Here is a 22,901-nt window from a genome sequence, read left to right as displayed (position 1 = left end):
CCTGGGAAACAAGATCTCTGCAGAAAGGAGAAAGGGACATTTCCTCTTTTGTAAAAATAATATGAAGGCTTTCTTAAAGAAAGAAAGAACAGCCAACTGACCAATCCTGTCACATCAGGAACAGTCATTCTAGAAATACTGGAAATATACACATAGCCTATATAATGCCTCCCATGTCCCTGAGGCAGACCTTCACAGTCAGAGTCAGGAATTCCCTCTAAGCCAAGTCCTTCTCATTGTCTTTTCCAAAAGGCAATGTGATCAGGCAAAAAGCATGGCTTGACATCCCCTTAGGGGGTTTTCGGCCCTGCACCCCTCAGCTCTGGGAAAGGAAAGATTGTCCCAGGGGTGCTCCCCACCCCCCAAGCTCTCCCAATCCTTCCTCCATTACAAACACTTCATTTGGTGGGTTTGTGTGCATTTCTTTTTGCTGTAGCCACCATGGGCTCCCGGCATTTCCCAGCCCGGACAGTGCTATTTGAGAAGGAGTCAAATGGAGTGACATATCGTGTCCCAGCCCTGCTTTACCTACCTTGTGTGGCCAAGCTGCTCGCCTTTGCAGAGGAACGATTAAGCGCAGATGATGCCCACGCCAACCTGCTGGTGCTGCGACAGGGGACCATCTACAGGAACTACGTGGAGGTGAGTGACAGCAAACATCAACAGCAAATAAAAGGGAAGGGGGCATCACCTAGAAAACCATCCAAGGCAGGACAGAAAGCTCTGTCTGGGCTGGGTCAGGGGAACTGAGACACACTGGGACCCCACAAAAGTCAGACCTCCAGGTGCACTGATTGCCTGTGCACCACTTGTGTATGGCACAGCTGAATGCCTGGAGCTGCCTGAAGCACGTTGGTGACTGTGTACAGGGAACAGGGGCAAGGGATGCAGGGAAGCCTAGGCTGAGCTGTGGAGCACAGGAGTGGCAAGGCAGCAGATAGAGGCCCTCACCCAGGCAGAATGGAGGTGAGGGCTTCTTATGCCTCCCACTCCTTTTCTACTTGAGCAGTGGGAAGACATGAGAGTGCTTGAGACTGCAACCTTGAAGCACCACCGATCCATGAACCCCTGCCCAGTCTACGATGAGTTCACGGGCACTCTCTTCCTCTTTTTCATCACGGTGCTGGGAAAGACACCAGAAGCTTACCAGATCATCACTGGCCAGAACGTCACCCGCCTCTGCTACGTCACCAGCTCTGACCAAGGCCTGAGCTGGAGCAAGGTCACGGACTTGACACAGCAGGTCATCGGTAGAGCCATCAAAGGTAGTAATCATGCAAGAAGAGGAAGAGGAAGGGACATCTTCAGAGGGAGAGAAAAGCCAGGGAGGTGTACATGATTTTTGGCTTTCAGGATCAATCATCATCTGTGCCACAGCTAGAGTCAGTCTCTGGCTGCGACCACATGCCCCAGGGCAGGAAAGCTAGTGAGCATTAAAAGACAGGGTTGAGGGGGGAAAAGAAGAGGACCCCAAGTAGAGGAGAGGGGAATTGGGGATATCTGTATCTCTTTTATTTTCTCCCTTCACCCATCAGTAGCTATTTCTAGGACCCTGCATGAGGAAAACCAGGCATCCCTAGGCTCTGCTGGCCTCCTGTCCAGCAAATTTACCAGGCTAGGTTTGTTTATTATTGCTGTTCCATAGGAGCTTGATTGAAGGGCTGAGCACCTGTGTGGGAGAGCAATATGGGCCCAAAGGAGCAAGGTTTAGGGGAAGGGGTACTGGGTAAACACTTGTGGTGCCAACCCCTAGAGGAAAGAAGCAGGCACCGGCTGCTCCTAATGCTCTTCCCTTCTTTTCTACCCAGACTGGGCCACATTTGCCCTGGGCCCTGGGCATGGGATCCAGCTCCGTTCTGGCCGGCTGCTTGTACCTGCCTACAGCTACCATATTGACTGCAAGGAGTGCTTTGGGAAGCTCTGCAAAACCACCCCACACTCCTTTACATTCTTCAGTGATGACCATGGCCGCAGCTGGCGCTTTGGGGAGTTCATCCCCAACCTGCAGACGGGTGAGTGCCAGCTGGTCTCTGTGGATGAGGAGGATGGCTCAAACGTCCTTTACTGCAATGCTCGGAGCCCCTTGGGTTTCCGAGTTCAGGCACTGAGCACTGATGATGGGGCTGTCTTCCATGTTGGCCAGCTGGTCCAACGGCTAGTTGAACCCCCACATGGCTGTCATGGCAGCATTGTTGGCTTCCCTGCACCTTTTGTTTATATTCCCACTGCTTCCCGGACTGCAACAGCATCTCTCCAAGGCCTAGGTTGCTTGCTGCTCTCCAGGAAGTTCTCAAGATTTTGTTACCTTCCTACTTGGGAAGCAGCTCGTGGAAACATACCCACCACAGCTTTGGGTAGCCATCCTGCATGCAGCCAAATGCAAGCAGGGTCCAAGGAGGTCTGTCCTTCTGGAGAGTATCACAGCGATGCCCATGATGTAACCTTCTTGGACAAAGATGTAGGACAGTGTGATCCCAAAGCTACCTCCAAACCCTCTGTCTTCTTTCAAACACCAACATGGGTGCTCTATTCCCACCCCACAAGCTCCATGTCACGGGTCAACATGGGGATTCATCTTAGTACGTTCCCCAGGGATGCTGAGAGCTGGACTGAACCATGGGTTATATATGAAGGCCCAAGTGCTTATTCAGATCTGGCCTATATTGAGCTGCCTTACTCTGAGTACTCTGCTTCTGGCACACCAGCCATTGCCTTTGCCTGTCTGTATGAGAATGGGACACGGTCCCCTTATGAGCAGATCTCCTTCAGCATGTTCACACTGCACGACGTTCTCCAGAACATCCCCTTGAAATCCAAGGCACTGGGACGGAAGAATGTGCCACTGAGTCACAGCAAGAGGAAGGGAAGGAGCTGCCCTGTCTCCTAGAGCCTCCCTGCACCAGAACCCCTTCTCCAAAACCAGGGTGTCTGAGGGAAGCTGCGAGGTGAAACAGCAAGACTACCAAGCTTCCTCATTTAACTTGGGTCCAGTGATGCCAAGGGCCAGAGCCTCAACCAATGCAAGTAGAAAGCCCCCCCCCCCCATGAAGCTGTTCATTGTGCTGATTTACACCAGCTAAAGATTTGGCTTGCTGCAAGCAAGCACAACTGGATCAAGCTGAAAGCAGATGTTACTATACCAAAATAGGGTTTAATCTGGCCTTTTTTTTTTTTAAAAAAACAAATTTTTTTATGTGTTTGGCTTGGAGACCTGTGTCACTTCCCTAGTCCAAGGCCTTCTTTCTGAGTATGAGTTGCCTCATGTAACTACAACCACCAATGCCTTCAACTCACCCTACTGGACCATTGCCACGTGACAAGGGCCAGAGGTTTATGTCTACTGCAGAGGGACCAGGAAGGGACATAGCTGAACTGAGAGAGGGCCCTGAGAGCAGATCTGACCAAAACCACTGCCACTGCAATTTGGGCTTTTCTCCAGTGTTAAAGTGAGGTTGAGGAAAACGCCAAGTGCTAGTTGTTAATGGGGCCTCTGTGTCAGGAGCATCTCAGGAATCACACCCATTTGCAACCTGCTGCCAGAGGCAAATGCCACATCCTTTCATCCAACTCTGCTGCGGACGATGAGGCAGGGCTTGTGTTGCAAAAAGTGAGGCATCCCTGGGGAATGCCTGCATGCCAGCACAGTGCTAGCCACATGACCCAGGCCTTCCCAGCTCTGCAAGAGGGGCTGTAGTCTGGCTGGGTCAGGGGATGCTCAGCCCTAGCAAAGGCAGGAGCTGACCATTTTCCCTGTGTAGAGGAGATCAGTGGCAGCAGGAGGCTCTGCCCCAGCCCAGGGCTACCCACACTCAAAGAAAGCGCAAGCTGGCCAGACCTGCTGAAAAACCAGCGGGTGAGAAAAAGGCCCTTCTGTAAGTGTGGAGGAAATCCCTGATTGTGAAGCAGCAGGTGGCTGTTGATACCATCAGGTCTGGAGCAGGGACAGATACTATTACCTTACCTTTTCCAATGTCTAGGCCTTCCTTCTCTTTGCTCTTTTATCTTCGTTTTTGCCTTGCAGCTTCCCTCCAAATAAACAACTGTCCCTAAAGCCTTTTCCTCTATTGATTCCAGTTTTAGGTCCATATCTGAAGTTACTATTTCTGATACCATTACCGAGATCTCATCTTTACCTGGTATTACAGATACAGTTCCCTAGCTGCTGATGGCCTTGTAAGGTTGTGCTCCCTCAAAGATCCCCAGGGCTGTCCTCCATCCATACTCCTTAGCCATCTCTCACCTCACTCCCCCTTTCACTGCCTATGAGATCCAGCCATCCTTCATGGCATTCTCTTTAACTTTTATTATTTGTCATCTGTCACATAGGGCAGTTTTTCATGACATGCCCAATAGTTTTCCATGTCCTGTTGATTTATCTCCATCCCAAAGCCTGCTCAACGGCTCAGTGATTTGCCTGTAGTGTGGGCAGGGTCCAGCTCTGCTCATGTCTTAGTGGGTAAAATGGAGAGGCAGTAGCTAGAGACAAGCAGAGGGGAAGGAAGTGCAGATCCATGGATGGTCTGAGCTGCTGAAGCATCAGCTTTGCACTGAGTAGACTGACGTTTTGTAAGACTGAAGTCTTACCTGCAACCACAGCTGTTCATCATATGGTGCTATAGGCCAGTTTCTCAAAGATGAAACTCTTCTTTTGATGATCCAGGTAATGCAGAGTAATGTGCAGTTGTTGCCCCCCACTTCAATATTAGCCTCGAGCTCCTTAGGTGAAGCCCTAGCACTTGGTGGTGGAGGTGTGCTACAGCAAAATGAATTGCCATTGCCTTGAGGGAGGGCAAGAACAGCAGGGGTCCTGGAAGCAGGTACACTGAAAATGATGTCAATAAAACTAGTTTAATCTACTTTTCCCTAAGGCAATCCTGCAGCTTTGTGGAACTACTTTAGATTCAGGGTCAGTCTATTTTATAGTAGAAGGAGTAAAGTCTGTTTCTGGCTCCAGACATAACAGGCCTCAGGCCTCAGGATTTACCCTCCAAGTATGAGGCTTTGCAAACTGAGCAGCAGGACAATGAAATTAATTTTTTTCTCCATAACAAAATCACCATCCATAACCTCAGGTTTACAAAGTGCTACCGAAAACTGTGGGGCTGTTTCTGGCCACATCACACCCGGCTTGACTGCTGCTCTGTTCTCACTTCCCCCTCTGAGGGCTCTCCTCTCACAGCAATAAATATTTATGCTCCTGTTTTTATTCTTCTTTTCAAGCCGACTTCTTTTCTCATAAGTCTCTTGGCAGTCTCCTGGTTCTTGCTTAATATTGCTGACAGCTGTTTTAAGCTAGCTCCATCATTGTTGCTTTCTTCTTAATGTCTTCAGTTTCTGGGCAAAAATTCAGTCTTAACAGGCAGTTTTGGGCTGTTTGTTCACATGCTGTGTTTGCATGCACATCCCTACCATACCTGCTGCTTTTATCCAGACTGCAATATCAAGAGGGGATGTGGAGTCCCCCACAGTACTCACAGTCAGCACCAAAAAAAGTTTAAGGTTTGGGCAGGGTTGAGGGCCAGGAGGTTTCTCATTCTGGAGAAGCATAGGAGCAATAAGGACAGGTTTGTGCGTCCTACTGCAACTGGGAAATTTTGAGCACAACTTTAGAGCACTCCGTATTCTTCTGGGGAGACACCAAACTTCTGAAGATAGATGGGGCAGCTGTGGCCTCAGTCTTTCTCTTAGATGGCAATGCTTTTCTTCTGCCCTGGCTCCCTGCTCAGTGGGGAAGGAGACTGCTGCATCCAACACAACTATCTGCATTGGATGATTATCATGTCAAAGCTCTAAAGGAGAAGCAGGAAATTTTGAAAACATCTTCTCACAGAAGCATCAGAGGTGTGTTAGAAAAGCTGTGTTACCCAAAACTGATGTAGTGTGCCCAGTGGCCACAGCAGGCTTTGAGTCCTGCTAAGGGGTGCCAAGTCCAGGGGCATAAAGCCCCAGGGTATTGCCCCTGCCTGCATTAGCTGAGTGGCTACATCTTCATCCCATTGCCAGACTCATGCAACAGTGAACCTGAGCACAAATTCCCAGTCTGAATGTGCAGGTGTGCATGCAGACACACACACACACACACACACAGATTAACACATACAGCAGGACAATGCCTTTACAGGCACCCACACAAGCACAGCCAGCACAAAAAGTTGACTCGCTTTCTAAGGATGAGTCCCTTCATGGGTCTCTCTAATATCTGGCTCCCAGACTCTCATTCTCAAAAATTTCAGACCCTTAGTCTCACCGATTCCCAGTTCCCAGACCTTCCATCTCTCCACAACCAGCTCCCAGTCCTCTCAGCCTACCTGCTGGTTATTTCAGCCTGATGCTTGCTACTATATCCCACGTGCACAGAGAACTGAGAATACACTTGCACAGAAAATATGTAGAGAACAGGACAGTCTTCAGTGAGCAGGTACAGGGCATGTCGCACAAGCACACTATTCAGCAGGTTGCATACATGCAGCTGGCCCCTTTTATCACCCCTCTGCCATCTATTTTCCCATACTTGCCCCTCTTCAATCATATAATCATAGAATCAGTAAGCTTGGAAGGGACCTCTGGAGTCCAACCTCCCTGCTCATGCAGGGTCACTTACAGCATGTTAGACGGGGTTACATCCAGGTGGGCCTTGAATACCTCCAGAGAAGGAGACTCCACAACCTCTCTGGGCAACCTCTTCCAGTGTTCTGTCACTCTCACAGTGAAGATATTCCTCCTCACATTCAGGTGGAACTTCCTGTGGTTCAGTTTTTGCCCATTGCCTCTTGTCCTGTCACATGGGACAACTGAAAAGAGTTTGTCCCCATCCCCTTGACACCCTCCCTTCAAGGACTTACAGACATTGATATGACCCCCCCCAACCCCCCAGTCTTTTCAAGGCTCAAGAGGCTCAGTTTTCGCAGCCATTCCTCACAGGGCAGATGCTCCAGCCCTCTGATCATCTTCGTAGCCCTACCCTGGATTCTCTCCAGTAGTTCCACGTCTCTTTTGTACTGGGGAGCCCAGAACGGGAAGCAGTACTTGAGATGAGACCTCACCAGGGCTGAGTGGGGGGGACAGATCGCTTCCCTTGACCTGCTGGCAACACTCTGCCTAATGCACCCCAGGATACCATTGGCCTTCCTGGCCACAAGGGCACATTGCTGGCTCATAGTCTGTCCACCAGCACTCCCAGGTCCTTTCTTCTAAACCACCTCGATACCTTGGCTCTTCCCCTAAACATCCCCTGATTAGCCTTGTCTGATCAAGAGTCTCTTGTCTTGTCTCCAAATTCCCTCTGCACCATGTGCCCAATCATAAATCCTGTACTCTGCTGTGCAGTCATTCCCTTTAGCTTGCACAGTACCCTGGGCAGTGAATTTCTTCTGTTGAGTCACCTGTATGGTTTTTTCAACATGGCCTCTGGCTTAATCGTTTACCTTTGATGAACTGAAGAGCAATTGATTCAGAGTGATGATATTGGCTGGGTTCCCCTTCCTGTCCTCCTTCCCCAGTCACTAGCTACTTATCTGAATGGCTGTTAGCCACATATTTTTAGTCTCAGCTGCAGTTACACATGTATAGCCAGCAGCTGATCAACCAGCAGTGACTGCCCAGTGGGCTCTGGACCTTGTGAATGCAAGTTCTCACTACCAAAAGGTGTGCATGCGTTTTGGGGGGATACACCTGAGGTTCAGCACCTTCTCCAGCATGACTTCATCCAAGTCCCTCAGCACCCCCTAACTACACTGGGAACTGGAGCCCAGGTTGATACCTCCAGTTTCCTTCATCTTTCCCCAGAGGTGCTGCAATCCCCAGCCTGAGCCATTCCAAGGTAAAGATGAAAACAAAAATACCAAAGCAAATTGCCCTAAATGTAGATTTATTAATGAAAATAAGTTAAGTCTCCATAAATTATCTCTATAAATACTACTATATCACATTTTGCAGTCAGATGTTACCCATGTTGTGCAAGTGGAAAATGTAGAAAGATGAATAACAGAGAGATTGCTGCTTCCCAAGCTGTGTCACTTCCTCTCTACAAACAGCAAATTAAGTTTAGAGTTGCATATCCCTTCCACAGCCGCTTCTCTTCTTTCCATGACTCATGAGACCATGAGGCTGATTTCCAAGGTCAGTTTGCTGCCAGTACCTGAATTCATTTGCTTCAAGTAGGAAAAAGAGGTAAAACCCAGAGAAAATGCACACCAAAGCCCCACAACATGCCACTCACACTGCTTTGATATTTAGTTCCTTTCCAAGCTTAGGTAGTTGTCCTCCATAGGGAAGGAGTCTGTCCTTCTTGCATTTGGCTCTAAAAGCAGTAACTCTTCCAGACTGATGTAAGCAAAAGATGCAAACTTTGCCCTCTCCCTGTGCAAACTGTGCCTGTCTGTGCCCTCAGACAGACGTTCACACACAGGTTGCACTGACGCACAGCAGTGCAAAAGAGAATCATTCTTACCACTTCAGGCTATCCACAAGCGACTTGGTGGCAGTGACTCCACTGAATACCATTACCAGTTCACTGACTCCTTTCTTTGCAGAGATCAGCTATAAGTAGTCTGAGGTCCGTTTAGCCTTCACTACCCATGTGGTAGTGTAAGACTCGGTGCTCCTCACAGAAAAGTAATGCAACAAGAATGTAAGATGCAGTGAGCATCACCACACCAGTGAGTAAAGAGTAATGAGTTATCTAGTCCCTTAAAATATCCTTAGAGCTGCTTGCTTCCTAGCAAAAGGTCCAAAGGGCAATGCCTACTGTGAAGTCAGCAAGGTGGTGCGGGCATGGCCTAGTGTCTTTTGGATGGTCACAGCCAGACTAGCATAGACTTAAGCTCTCCCTGGGTTTACATCCTGGTTTAGACAAAGACAGTTTTTCTCATACAGCTCTGCACCATGACACTTGCCGTGTTTTTGTGTCTCTGCCTTTGCACTTGCCACTGGTCGAGGAGCTCAGAAAGGATATTTGGGAAGAAATCCTACAATATGGATTCTTCATGCTGGGCAATGAGTCAGGGGAGGTGTATGTAAGAGCATCAACCAACGCAATAATACGTAGGGAGATAACAGGATATCCTGATTTTCCAGTGGTAAATGTTGTTTTCAAACTGAAGCTGCAGCTCATAGCATCCAGTCTCACGCTTCACAAGCAAGGCTCATCTGGACACTTGGTTGCTCCTTCTGTCTTTCACCTACTGCTGCAACTTCAAAGGAGGTAGCTTCATCACACCATCCTGACACTTCAGAGCAGAGAAAAGTAGCACATGGGAAATAATAAAAAGTAAAATTACCTATTTCCCATCACAAAAGCCACAGAGGCACCCAAAGCAGCCATTGATGATCTGAAGAGAGGCTAGCACCATCTCAGCAGCACTGATGAGCAGCAGGATGGAGAAAAAGCAGATGTTCCAGGTTACAACGCCCACAGGCTCCAGGCAGATGCTCCAGAGACTCCGGTCATATAGATAATTTTCAACTTTTATGGAGATCCTGTGCAGGACAGTTGGAGAAGATCATCTGCAAAGGTTGTCTTAAACACTGACTCTAGCTTTATTTCACTGCATTTGGCAAAGGCGGCTTCTGAAATTAGGCCCCCCAAAAGTCAGGTATCTATCTCATCTAATCTGCTTGCCATTTTCAAGTCTTGGGGGTGTATTGCAAACTTCCAATCCTTCACTGCAGGTTAGGGAGTTCATATTAACAAGGACTATTTTCTCCCAAAAGGTCTTAATCCATTTCAGTTAAATAGGTGACTAAAGCTGTCAAGGCACTCCACTGGCCTTTGCTCAAGTTACAATTTCACTAAATGGGTAGCTTCACATTACATTTCTGTCAGTCTCAGACCTGTCTTGGGCATTTTCCATCCTTGGCTCCTCTTTCTCCCCATCATCCTCTCCACTGTGCTGATATCACTAGTCATAAAGGGGGTCAGCAGAGTGACTGGATGAAAAACATCATTTAAAAAAATCTACAAGATGGGGGGGATCTTTTATGCTGTTTGCCATTCAAACAAAACTAGGCTCTCTAAAGTTCACATTGTCCAAGTTTGAGAAATATTTCCTTCTATCTACAGAAAAAAAAAACCCAAACAGGTAGAGACTAGTCCTTTCATGGGAAAAAGGCCACCTGCTTTAGCAGACTGTGAAAACAAAGGAGGAAATAAGACCTTTAATCTCTAATAGACATTCTTCCCAGACTGCAGCTCCTCATGGGAGCCCACCAGTCCCACCTGCCATAACTCTGATTTAATTAGCACCAGGATCATTAGCTTTCCCTTGTACAAGGTGGAGACATTGTGATCATAGAATCAGGGCTGGCCTTATTGCAACGATTTAATCCTGTCTGTGTTACCTGGTGTCAAAAGTCTGGCTGTTTGGGTCCAAGAAGGGGTAACCCCAGTGGGGCCCATGGCCTTGCTCATGGATGGAGGTGTTGTACAGGCAGAGGGGCCCATTGGTCAGGCCCACCCCAGACATAATGAAGCAGGCAGCAGAGCCCAGCAGAACCAGCTTCGATAGCACGGCGGAGAGGAACACCTGCAGGGCAAACACTCTGTAATAGAAGTACATCCCAATTCCAAATACATTTCTCAAGTCTACTCTAGAGGGTGAGAGTGCCCAATGGGTAAGTTAGGTGGAGTGTGTAGATGGAAATCCTAAAAATCAAAATATTTAATCTAGTTCTGGCCTGAAACAATCTGTTCTGCGCTCTTTAGACAGGTGGATTTGAAAACACAATTGAGGAAAGGGCAGGCCATGTATTATCTGTGAAGTCTGTTTAAAGAACTAAGGGAAGAAAACTCTCCTTTCTGCCAGAATTAGACCCAAAGAGGTGCAAGCATCACGGATGGGAGGTTTAGTACAAATTCAAAGTTGAGTTATTTAGAAAGTCTGACAAAAGTTGGCAGGGGACATAGCAAGGTGGGGGAACTCACTAGTGAGCAGGCTGAGGAGAAAAGATTCGCAAAGGCCCACACACCTTTTTCTTCTGGAGCCATGCTGTGTTATTTGCCCTAACCACTGGGGAAAGGACTGATCCAGGAGACTTGTTTAGTAAACACTGCACCAGGACTTTTGCCTATGGCTGAGCAAGAGAAGGCGCATGGAGTATGTGGGCACAGTTGTCTCATCCATGTGGTACTGTCAGACTCCTATCTAAGAGCTTAAAGCTGTTTGTGGGCATCTGGGGCACAGAGCTGCTATTCAATTTGCCTCAGGAATACACTTCCAGCCTTCTTGTCCCTGAGACAGAGCACTTCTGTCCTCTCAACCGCCCAATGCAAGCAGTCATGTCAACAGGCAGTTTTCCTTCCTACCACCCTGCAAAGCGCCTGGGACAACTTTGGCACCACGTGGTGAGGTCAGCCAGGCTTGCACCTGGAGGAGTGAACCCCTGCTTTGAAAGTGGGTTGGGGAAGGAGTGCACAAGCCAGCAGGCCTGCTGCCAACTGCGTTGTGGCCAGCCATGGCGCTGCCTTACATTCCCACGGGTGCCGCAGTCAGAGCAGCCGACGCATCGCCACCCCACAGCTGTGATGTGAGTCGCTGCCAGCAGCACCTGCAGAAAGGAACAAGCAACTCAAAACAAATGGAATAGCCACCTTTGGCCTTTCCTCCCTCAGTTTGAAATCCAAGCCTTGCCACCTTGCCCTTGCCTCATGTCCTGTATGCTGTTACCATCCCACTGTAAAAGACATTGCTCTGCGGAGAGCTGGGGGAATACTCTTCTCTTTCATATCTATCTATCTATCTAAAACAGACCAGTGCTGGGGTATATCTTGCTAGGGAACAAGGTTTTTGATGCTTAATGGAACAAATGAAGGAAAACCAACCCTGTAGTATGCCAGTGCAGCCTACATTTTGGTGGGGGCCACCAATTCCATCTTTGGGGGAGCACCAAAGCAGTTGTTTTTCTGTATGGAAGTTGAATCCCAGTTCCATCGCTGGGGCTTTCGCAGAAAGCCATGCAAGTCATTTTGCCTTAAGCCACAAAGTGGTGTGCATCCCTAGCTCTCCCCTGGCTTCGAGGCAGCAAAAAGGTTCCACTAGCCCAGCAAGCTGTGCTGATAGCAGCCAAATCCAGATACCTGGGAAGCAGTGAGGAAGTAGGGTTCCTGACACCTTTAAAAGGAACACACCACAACAACAGGAGAGTGTCTGTATCTGGCAGCCACTGAAAGGATTCACTCCTGTTTGCACACAAGTGAACGGGAACATTCAAGAAAGACTAGTTACTTCAGGACAATTGTTGTGCCAATAAATTTGTAAATCTGAGGTATAAAATTTCCTTTTTTTCCTGAAAGCTGGATAACCCAGTCAGCACTTCTTGGGCTCTGGAAAAGATCTTTTCCCTATATTTTTGGTAGGAAACTGAGGTTTATTGGCCCATCTGGGCAAGGAAACTCTGGGGCTAGGAATGAAAGGCACATATGGGGCACTACAGTAACTGGATTGCAAGCTCCTAGGATAAAGGCTCTTGAATACACACACATTCACACAGGGAACACGAAAAAACACACTACTTACAGTTATTCCTCCTCCCCAGATGCCTGGCACCTCCTTAGCCTGCTTGGTGATGTGCCCATCTGCCAGATACTTCCATGCCCAGCCAGGAAAGAGGAGGAGGATGTTGGCCGTGATGGAGAGCGTACCCAATGTCAAGAGGCAGGGGCCCACAATCCGAGTACACTTCCCTACACACATGGCTGCTCTGCATGCAGGCAGTGGGGAGAGGAAAAAAAGAATGATCTGCCTGTGGCCTTGCAACACTCCAGCTGTGAGCACAGCCAGCCCATGCACAGAATCAGAGAATGGTTAAGGTTGGAAGGGACCTCTGGAGATTATCTAGTCCAACCCCCCTGCTCAAGCAGGGTCACCCAGAGTATGTTAGACAGGATTGCATCCAGGAGGGTTTTGAATATCTCCAGAAAGGGAGACTCCACAACCTCTCTGGGAAAACAAGGACATTCCTTCCTTTTTGTTAGTACATGGTCCAACAGGACCCTCCTCATTTGGTGGTCAGGATGGCTGAGTGGTCTAAGGTGCTGCATTCAGGTTGCAGTCTCCCCTGGAGGTGTGGGTTCAAATTCCACTCCTGACACATGCCAGCCACTTAGAGTGACCAGCCACCCTTTTGCTTGCAGGCCTGGCTGCCCTGCTGCTCCCCAGCTTTGTGTACCATCTAAGATCCATTTCAAAAGCACAAGTGGACATAAATGTAATTGGTTCTTGCCTCAGCTGGCTTTTGGAACCAAGTCTACCCCACTGAAAATGCCTGGTGTTTTTAACTCTGAGTGTACAAGGACTGACTCAGGGGGCACCAGAATTGGCGTGGGAGTCCTGATGGTGAAAAAACTGAAGATGCACTTAATGCATTTCCTTTCTGGTCCTCACCTTTCGCACTCATGTCTGGTCCAACATGGAGGAGCTCTTTAATTCCCCTTTGTCCCACACGGTTCACAGGCATTTTATGAACACCTTTTGGGCAATAATCTTCCAAGAAGACCAAGACAGAACAAGAGCAGAGGGGAACTGCCTTCTAACACCCATCTGCTAACATCCCCAGGGAAGCAGAGCTAGCAGGAGCCAGTCCCCAGTACAGGTGCTCAGGCACTGCCCTTATTGGAAAGTAATTGCAAATGGAAATGTTCTTTTCCCATACTGCAGCTGCAGTATGTTTGATATGTGACACAACCTCCCATGTATAGTGAAGAAAAGCTTCACAGAAAGCTTAAGGCTAGGGTTATTTGGCATAATGCAAAGACTTTTAAAAGCAAAAAAGAGATTGCTGAAGACAAAGCAGGGACGTCAATAAAGTGCAAGGAAGATGCCATCCAAATAACTTTATGAAGAGATATTAATTCTCTGCATTGCACTCTTTCTACTAACATCAATCAACTGCTATCGAACAGTGTTCTTAGGATTGAGTTATTTTATTGTAGAAGTAGAAGCCCAAACTTAGACAAGACCAACTAATATTTCGCTAAAAGGATGACTTGGTTTAAGACAAAGGCAGATACTGGCATCTAATTGACCTTCTTCAAATCTGCACAGCCAGCAAAAAAGCACCAATAATTACTGCAGCAAAGAACATGATGTCAAACCGAGATGAGGTTTTTGGTTTCTTTGTGTTTACAACGGACAAGAGGAAGCCAGAAAAGGAACAAACAAATTAGACAAATCAGATCCCAGGCATAAGACTTTCTCTTAGCCCATTTGTAAAAGGCCATCCATAGGTTAATGGGAGATGACATTGTTACTGTATTAATTATCATGCAAGCTAGTAAGCAGCACTCTATCTGACAGATCTCTAGCTTCTAGAAATACACCAAATGCTAACTGAATCAAATAGAAATTCTCTCCTAACTGTGCAGTCAAGGGTACATTTTTTAGAAGATTTGTCTTAGTCAGTAGGTTCAGTAGGTCTGAACATGTGGAAACTAATTAAAGTTTATTAAGAAAAGGTCACCATGTATCATTGGGTGAGACATTCCGCTCTTCTACTATTTTATTAAGTTATCAGTTCACTTAGATGATCTTTTGCCAGCTCCATATGATACCTTGTCATTCCTCTGTCAAATTAGCTACTATACTTACAAAGAGCGGGATATCCATACTTAACTTTGGGACCACTTTAAGCCACCTGTACTGCCATCTTGCTATTACCTTGAACCCACTTGGCTTTATATCATTCCATTGAGATGCAAAGCAAAAAGGCCCAGAGTTAAACTAACAGGCAAACTTACTTGTCAGAAGATACCACTTAAGGCAAGGTTCTTCTATCCTGTGCAGGTGGCATTTGTTTTTGTCTCAGTTTTTGTTGGTTTTATGCTGTTCTACACTTTAGTGGTGGCTTCTAACTTACTTTACACAAATTCCATGAAGTTGAAATTACTCCATATTTTGGCTTATTTATTTTAGAGTTGCTCTGGATTTAGAGGAACAGAAACTGCGTGTTTGTTTCCACTGTAAGAGCTGTTTCAGAAACACTCATGCATGGCGCAAACAAGATTAGTAATGAGGTGGATTGAGAACTGGCTGAATGGCAGAGCTCAGCGGGCTGTCATCAGTGGCACGGAGTCTAGTTGGAGACCTGTGGCTAGAGGAGTCCCCAAGGGCTTCATACTGGGTCCCATTCTGTTCAACTTCTTCATCAGTGACCTGGACGAAGAGACAGAGTGCCTCCTCAGCAAGTTTGCTGATGATACCAAGCTAGGAGGAGTGGCTGATACAGCTGAGGGCTGTGCTGCCATTCAGAGAGACCTGGCCAGGCTGGTGAGCTGGGCAGAGAGGAACCTCCTGAGGTTCCACAAGGGCAGGTGCTGAGTCCTGCACCTAGGGAGAGATAACCCCAGGCACCAACACAAGCTGGGGGCTGAGCTGCTGAAAAGCAGCTATGCAGAGAAGGATGTGGGAGTGCTGGTGGATGACAAGTTGACCATGAGGCAGCAATGAGCCCTCGTGGCCAAGAAAGCCAATGGTCTCCTTGGGTGCATTAGGCAGAGTGTCGCCAGCAGGTCGAGGAAGGTGATCCTGCCCCTCTACTCAGCCCTGGTGAGGCTTTGAGTACTGCGTCCAGTTCTGGGCTCCCCAGTACAACAGAGACATGGAGCTACTGGAGAGAGTCCAGTTTAGGGCTGCGAGGATGATCAGAGGGCTGGAGCATCTGCCCTGTGAGGAACAGCTGCGAGAGCTGGGCCTCTTTAGCCTTGAGAAGAGAAGACTGAGGCAGCAGTCTACATACTTCTAATTTGTTTGTAGTTTGGCATGGAGAGTAGCGGTTCACTTGGCTAACCTCAGAGCATTTACTCCTAATTGGAAATGGCAGCAATGCTCATTACAGGCAGTATACTTCTATCTGAGGGCAACTTTGCAGGCAAGGCATTCATTTTTATTGAATGAGATTCAGCATCCCCATGTGGGTTCCCCGGAGTTATGCCTGCACGTACCCACTTGGCTCATTCAGATGCCTGCTCACTGGTTCTGCTGCCTCCGCTAATACTGGAGCCCCTTGCTGCTGGTAAAGCCTCCTGTTCAGGGAGGTACTGAGTTCTGGTAGAGTTCAGCTCAAGGAGAGCAACACCATCCTGCTGTGCTGCTGCTCCCTGGGAATGTGGCTATTGCCCTCACCCAGGGAAGCCTTCTGACCCCAGCAGGCTATTCAGGATCCTGCAAGAGCTCAGCATGTACAAACAGGATTACAAAGTTGTTGTAATGGTTCTGCTGCTGCAACTGCAATGCAGAGTGGAGAGGATGTAAGCCTGGAAATCCTGAAGTGGACCCCAGCTCTACCATTCTGGAGAAATGGCTTTAGTTTTCTACCTTCCTTCCCACTTTCTATCTTGTCTACCTTGCTTACAAGGAATTTAGGGCCTATGGTCCTTATTGTGGTCCCATCCACAGTCTAGGGGTTGCCATTTTGGAGGACCTTCCAGAATAACTCTTGTTCCTCTGGAGCTCATAGAACAGGCTTCTCCACCCCCTCCAGTACTGTCCTCTTCCTGGGGAACCCTCCTCCCTTGCTCCTTGGCCACATAACCTGCCAACTCCTATAGCCACAGAGCAACTGCAATGCAGTAGAATGTAATGCAACCACATGGGTTCCTGTCTATCTATACAGTAGGATGCCCACAGGACCTCTGAAGAAGGCAATAGGTCTCCTTCCATCAGGAAGCTCTCTTCGGTTTGCTGCCCCTCCACCACTCCCCTTGAACAAGGAGCAAGTTCTGTGTTAGATGGTTTCTCCTACCTCAGCCACCACAGACAGACAAAACCCCCTAAAAGGGAAGAAAGAAGCTAAACCAAAATGCAACTGAACCAGGCTGTTAGGAGACTCAAAAGAAAAAGACTCCTTTCCTACCAGCGTCCATCCACAGTTAGTTAAAAGCAAAAGGATTTAACTGAAACCCAGGGAATCTGTCCTGCTTTCCTGGCTTACCTGGGAGGAAGGAGAGGGAGCAAGGCAGGAGGATGTTGGCTACGCAGAGTTGGTAGCGTCTACCCCACAGACAGGCTCTCCGAGTGGCTTGCTGATTGTCCTCAGATAATGTGCAGAGGCATCACCAATGGGTGGCTATTTATAATGTCCTAGCATGTGCTCCATGTCTTCCTCATCCGCTCTGAGGTTCTGCTCATTCTCCACCCACTGCACCAGTCATACACACGCCTCATCTCTCCCACACAGCAGAGAGCATGAAAGGAAGAATGACTGTCCTTTCTGAATAAGGCAGCCTCTGCCATCTGCATTGCATCTGATTTCCTTTTCTAAGAAGGCAAGCTGTCTCTCTAGAGGAACTAAGCAAGAAGGCAAATGAACATAGAAGCCCACACAGAATGACCAACATAGAACCTGCTCCTTAACCACGTCACACCCCAGCGGAGGAAAACTATCAACCAAGTGACTTGCAAGAAAACACAAATGATCCCCACTCCTCAATGCCCTGTTCTCATAGCCAGGAAGCTGATACAATTCCAGCATGGAGAATGAATCCTAAACATCAATGCACAAACTTCTTACTCAAGTGGAGCCAAGCTGTCCTTGAACAGTGGACCCCAAGGTCAATAAGCCAGCGAGCTCAAGCAGAAGGACCAAGCGAGTACTGCTAAGACCATATTTCCTCACCACAGCTGTAAGTGTCCATCCCATTCAAATGTCAGAGAGGCAATGGGCAAAAACTGAACCACAGAATGTTCTGGCCAAATATGACGAGGAATGTCTTCACTGTGAGAGTGACAGAGCACTGCAAGAGGTTGCCCAGAGAGGTTCAAAGGCCACCTGGACGAAGCCCCGTCTAACATTCTGTAAGTGACCCTGCTTAAGCAGGGAGGTTGGACTAGCTGATCTCCAGAGGTCCCTTCCAACCTCACTGATTCTATGATTTTGTGATTGTTTGGCATTGTGAGAATATTAAGCCTTGCAAGCATCAAGCTCCTGTCAACAGAAAAAGACCCTCAGTCTGCTGAGTGCTTCTCCTTCACAAAAGGAAAGTACTGTCTATAAATGCAGGGAAATGCACAATATTCTTGCAAGAAGAATTTGTGCTCCATCTGGGAGATATTTTAATCTTTTGCCTGCAAGAGTGTTGCTGTTAAAAAAAAGTTTAGGGAGAGCTGTTCCAAACCAGTATTTCACTAAACAAAATGAATTTACGAGACATGAAGGAGAAAAGACATCTTAAAAATTGTGTTCTAACAATCTGAAACTGCTAGCAAATGTTTCATCTTGGAACATCTTTGATGGACCATGACCTGATACAGGACAAAATTGAACCATTTTATTTTGACAGCTATGGCTTTTTTAAAGTTCAAAAATATGGTGAAAATAAAATACTAAAATAATACAGTTTATTGATGGGACACAAGGATTAGCCATTAATACTGTTGTTTACATTTTAGAGACATCATCTAATTCAGAGCACAGACTGCACTTTCGGGGCCCTTCTTAAAGAGACTATTAATATCCAGGAATAAACTGAATGCTGGTTTGCAGACTCAAGCTCTTCCAGGTATTTTGTAGACCTTTAGAGACTTCTTAAAAGATCTGAGGGATCCCAGATGAAGAGGCTACATTAAAAGTTTTTTCCTTCATTCAGCTGGGTATTTCTACCTACACAAGCTGCCACACTTGCTTGTAGTCAGCACATTTTCCAAAGCATTTGGGTTTTAGCTGGTGTTGGTGAAGGTCAGACATGGTGGTGGTTGCATGGACACCTGTACAGGGTCTGCATTCAGTGGTCTGGCATGGCTTCTTTGTTCTTTTTTGGTCTCCCAAGAAGTTTGCTCTGGTGCTGGATTGGAAGCAGGGAGGAACTGCCTAAGAATGATGAAGGGGAAGCATGAGCAAATTAATCTTCATGTGTCATCTTTTATCAGTACAGTACTTAACTCTTATCTATACCACTTCCAATGCAGGATGAGGATGACACAGATGGTAGCTTTCTGTTTGTGCTGCAGTTTCCAGGTTAAGTAGGTTAAGTTAACCTACAAGGACTCATTAAGATCAACCTGGATCTCCCTCCTTTAAGGATTTCCATTTGGGTGAAAATGTTTTTTCAGCAGGTTTTCAGAAGAAATTAAGAAATTTAGCTAATGTTTTCCTCTGAGCAGGTGTGGTATTGTCTGAGGGCTTAGCTGTATAAATTTAGTCCACTTTCCATGGTTATGGGTTGATGTGCAGTACAATGATATATCACCATTTGTAGGGACTCATTTTTAAGGAAGATGGTGGTGGCTGATCTTTCAACATGCCGACATGTGTGACGGAGACTACAAAACACATAGCATGAAGAATTTCATGCCAGAAGATGACTCCTGTGACTTCAGCTTGCTGGTGCAGTTATCTAAACACTCTCTCCCTTCTTGAATGTGATTGATGAAAAGGCTGGTATACTGGGACCATCCTTAAGCTTCCATCTATCGAAAATGAAGTTGCAGCAAGATTTCTATACTAAAAACATTGCTGGCAATCTCAAATAAAAGCTATAATGCTCACACAAGCAAGATGGCTCAAATAGCTCTGGCCAGAAAATTTTACTGACATGTCACTGAGGTCCCAGACACATGATGTTTCCTGAGTTCTTTCCAGAAATCTTGCTCTCGGGCTGCCCATCACAACTGCTTCCTAAAGAGCACAAGAAGGTTTCGAGTAAACATGGTGTCACAGTCTGGCCCACACCTTCTTCTCTTCTGGAGCAGGGCATGAATTCATCATGTGCCAGCTGAGGGGGTTGGGAGCTGGCTCACACATTGTGTGCATTGCCAGCTTTGGTATTGGACTTGCAATGGTGGAGACTGACACCACTTTCAAAGGGGGTAAGCAGGCCATCATCTAACACACAAACTGAGAGTGACTGCTAACTGCAAAAAAACAAAACAAAACAAAAAACTCCTTACTTTCCCCAGTTATACATAACTCACCTTTTTCCTAAACAGATGAAATAAGTGCTCAGATGCTCACAGATCACTTATGGCTGATATATGTATTTGACTGAGTTGTTTTATAATTGTTCATTCAATATTTAAGAAAAATCACATATCAAACTAAGTATAAAGATTTAAAACACACTCTTACTAGCCAAACCAGACTTCCAGTAGGCTTCCTACTTTATGGATCCCTTCTCAGATTAATAGGAGGTACATCATTAAATAACAAACTACTACAGATTTCTTTTACATCATTTCTTCTGGTATAACTTGGATTGTCTATTCACAGAGAAATTTCTCCTCCCTTCTCTGCAGCCTATTCAAAATGCTATTGTTTTGCCATAGCACGAATCTACATCCTCTGCCAAGAGCTGCTTCTATCACATTACACCTTATTTCTTTTGTTGAGGCTCTTCTCATTTTTTTCCACAGAAGGGAGCACAGCGATATTTTAACAGAAGTCAAGACTCTTGCACGAGTACAGCTCTTACAGACTTTAACTAAAACCCAGAGAAAGCTGGGAGAAAATGAGAGATGTCATTGCTCTGCAAATTAGGTACTTACTGCAGGGAGTTTGTCCCATTTGCCACCCAGAAAACAGTGCCATGGCCAAACCTTGTTGTCTTTTTATTTCCAGGAATCACAGAATCATAGAATTGTTGAGGTTGGAAGGGACCTCTGGAGATCATCTAGTCCAACACCCCTGCTCAAGCAAGGTCTCCCTGAGCATGTGGGGCAGGATTATGTCCAGGCAGGTTTTGAACATCTCCAGAGAAGGAGACTCCACAACCTCTCTGGGCAACTGCAGTCAACAAATGGTAGGAGGAGGCATCACTCTCCTCCTGGTTAGCAAGCTGCGCCCACAGGAACACCTTTCTCCACCCAAGAGGCAATTTCCCCGCAGTCCTTTTGGAAATCATCTCATCTTCTCTTTTCTTCGGGGCTGGACACCTCAGCCAGTTCCTATCTTCTGCCTTTCATTTTCTTGCAGATGTCCCAGCTTTCCCTCCAGGTGTTCAACATGCCCTGTTACATATATCTGACACATTTAGTGATAACATTTAGAAAGAGGTATTCTTTCTGAATATTTTTGTTATTGTAAATCATCAGCTGATTTCTGACCACCAAATAGCTATATGCAGGTAGAAGAGCACAAAGAGCAATAAACCAGGCACATCAGCTTACTTGTGAAGCTGTATGGAGAACCTGAAATCATTGTTGTGCTAAGTTTCTTAACTGCAGGACTAGACGGATAGCTGCTTTTCTTGGATGATACCACTTCCATGATGAGGTCAAAATTAGAAAGTCCTATCTGGCGTGCTCATGGCTGTGAACTAGACACATGCATTCTGTTTAATTCACGGCAATGCATGCATTAGAGAAGCTCACACTTTTTTGCCCATAGAGAAGGTCTGATCATAGCAGCTGCAGGATAGGTAAGTACTTCAACAGGAATGGAGCCTGGGAGAATGTAGACAGGGAAGTTGTAGTACAAAAGCTGGCAAAAGTGAGCCAGTTTTTCAGCCTGATAAATTCCAGGCAGTGCTAGTGAAGAGGAATGTTCCTCACTGGAGCGGCCCACACCAGACAGGTGGTATTCTTGGGCTCTGTAAGTAAAAGGAAGAATCCTAGGTATTTGCTTGTGAGAAAAGCTCCAGTTCCTGACAAAGCATAAGAAAAATGAGTTCTGTGGGTTTGCCATCAGAACTATACTCTTTGGTGAGCACTGCCACTATCCATCTTTTCTCAAGAAAAAATGCAGTCTGTATCCCAAAGGCAAGGCCCCTCGAAGGTATTCAGAGTGCTCCCTGACAGCTAACAGACTCCCCACTCTTCCCAGCACATAAATGCACCCTGGCGGTAGCATTTGGCAGCACCTTCCCAGCACGAAAAACACCAGCCCTCCTCAGTGGGGATCAGAGGAGCCTTGGAGCAACGTAAGTGGGATTCTGACCAGGAAGACTCCCAATCTGGAAAGCTGATGTTGAACTGGCGAGCTGAACCCACCTCCTCTTCATCCTTTAGTTCAGGGTGCAATGCCTTGCACAGTGCTTGATACTAGCCCTTGCCAACTAAGCTTCAGAAGTCTTTGTCAAAGAAGAGAGTTTGGAGAAGGTCCTTATTCCTCACGGATCCATCATGAGAACCTGAAGTAGGTCAGCTGCTTGGGACATGGTGCTGCCCCTTCTGCAAGAGGCAGAGGCATTGAAGAGCAAGTGCAGCTCTGCATTAGCCTGGAGGCAGTCCTGCACCAAAACAGCAGACAAACAGGAACTAAAGAGCTACCTCCAATCACCAGACAATTTATAACCCAACTTCCTTGCCTAGAGTAATGCATATGAGTAGTATTTTCCAATGTATTTCAAAATGTCTTTTCCTGTTGTCAAATCAACTGGTATGAGAAGCTCAAGAATATAAAACCTGCTCCTCTGTCAGGAGAATCAGAAAAGGGAGTTGAAGCCTTTGAGATACACATACATGCATACACTGAGCAAACGATGCTGGATTACCTCAATATCGTTTTTCTTTGAAGAAAAGATCTAGAAGGAGCAGATTATCTGGACAATGTGATAGTTCCTCTGAGAAAAAAAGATTACCAGCATATAAATCTCCCTTTTATTCTTAAATAACACAGATTGGTCTCTAAAAAGTAGACAATAGTAAAACCAAAGCATTTTCAATATCAGACAGCTAACAGTAGAGAATAATCCAATTTCTCCTCTCTCTATTTTTTTTAATATATACATACAAAGAGAGGAAGCATTTTTCACTCTACTGGAAAAAAATTTGTTGCAACTTCATCTTGTGCCCTTTCTACGTCATGGTAATCTGAGCTTCCTACATTGCCAACATATGATCTGGTCAATCATTTCCCACAGGAAAACACATGCCATTCAGCATGAAGCATCAGAATAAGCTTTTTCCCCAGGATTGCTAATCTTACATTTACACCTACTCTAGCTGAACTCCAGAATAATAAAAAAGGGCTAATTT

General features: G+C 46.6%; 2 protein-coding genes and 1 non-coding gene across 3 annotated transcripts; 2 read left to right on the top strand and 1 right to left on the bottom strand.

Annotated features, from left to right (window-relative positions):
- Positions 1–441: 441 nt before the first annotated feature.
- Positions 442–2,887, top strand: NEU4 (neuraminidase 4). The gene is made up of 3 exons (XM_062583106.1): positions 442–642; positions 1,010–1,265; positions 1,809–2,887. Exons 1-3 carry the CDS (start codon positions 442–444, stop codon positions 2,885–2,887), a joined length of 1,536 nt encoding a protein of 511 aa, XP_062439090.1.
- Positions 2,888–9,278: 6,391 nt separating this feature from the next.
- On the bottom strand, positions 9,279–12,689 carry TM4SF19 (transmembrane 4 L six family member 19). Its single transcript, XM_062583169.1, has 4 exons — positions 12,513–12,689; positions 11,467–11,544; positions 10,339–10,523; positions 9,279–9,477 (listed from the first exon to the last, which is right to left on the bottom strand). The coding sequence occupies exons 1-4, from the start codon at positions 12,687–12,689 to the stop codon at positions 9,279–9,281; spliced, it is 639 nt and encodes a 212-aa protein (XP_062439153.1).
- A 314-nt stretch (positions 12,690–13,003) lies between these two features.
- On the top strand, positions 13,004–13,086 carry TRNAL-CAG (transfer RNA leucine (anticodon CAG)). The gene has a single exon. It is a non-coding gene; the product is annotated as a tRNA-Leu (tRNA).
- The last annotated feature ends 9,815 nt before the right edge of the window (positions 13,087–22,901 follow it).

The sequence above is a fragment of the Rhea pennata genome, chromosome 9 (assembly GCF_028389875.1).
Source record: "Rhea pennata isolate bPtePen1 chromosome 9, bPtePen1.pri, whole genome shotgun sequence".
NCBI classification, from domain to species: domain Eukaryota; kingdom Metazoa; phylum Chordata; class Aves; order Rheiformes; family Rheidae; genus Rhea; species Rhea pennata.
This window is presented reverse-complemented; position numbering and strand designations above follow the sequence as displayed.

Excerpts from the sequence above, each read along its gene's own strand:
- NEU4 (XM_062583106.1), top strand. The coding sequence starts at position 442 with ATGGGCTCCCGGCATTTCCCAGCCCGGACAGTGCTATTTGAGAAGGAG. Across the intron at positions 643-1,009 it reads TCTACAGGAACTACGTGGAG|TGGGAAGACATGAGAGTGCT; the intron begins GTGAGTGACAGC and ends CTACTTGAGCAG. Across the intron at positions 1,266-1,808 it reads CATCGGTAGAGCCATCAAAG|ACTGGGCCACATTTGCCCTG; the intron begins GTAGTAATCATG and ends TTTTCTACCCAG.
- TM4SF19 (XM_062583169.1), bottom strand. The coding sequence starts at position 12,689 with ATGTGTGTAGGGAAGTGTACTCGGATTGTGGGCCCCTGCCTCTTGACA. Across the intron at positions 11,545-12,512 it reads TCTGGGGAGGAGGAATAACT|GTGCTGCTGGCAGCGACTCA; the intron begins GTAAGTAGTGTG and ends TCCTTTCTGCAG. Across the intron at positions 9,478-10,338 it reads AGCCAGACTTTTGACACCAG|GATCTCCATAAAAGTTGAAA; the intron begins GTAACACAGACA and ends TGTCCTGCACAG.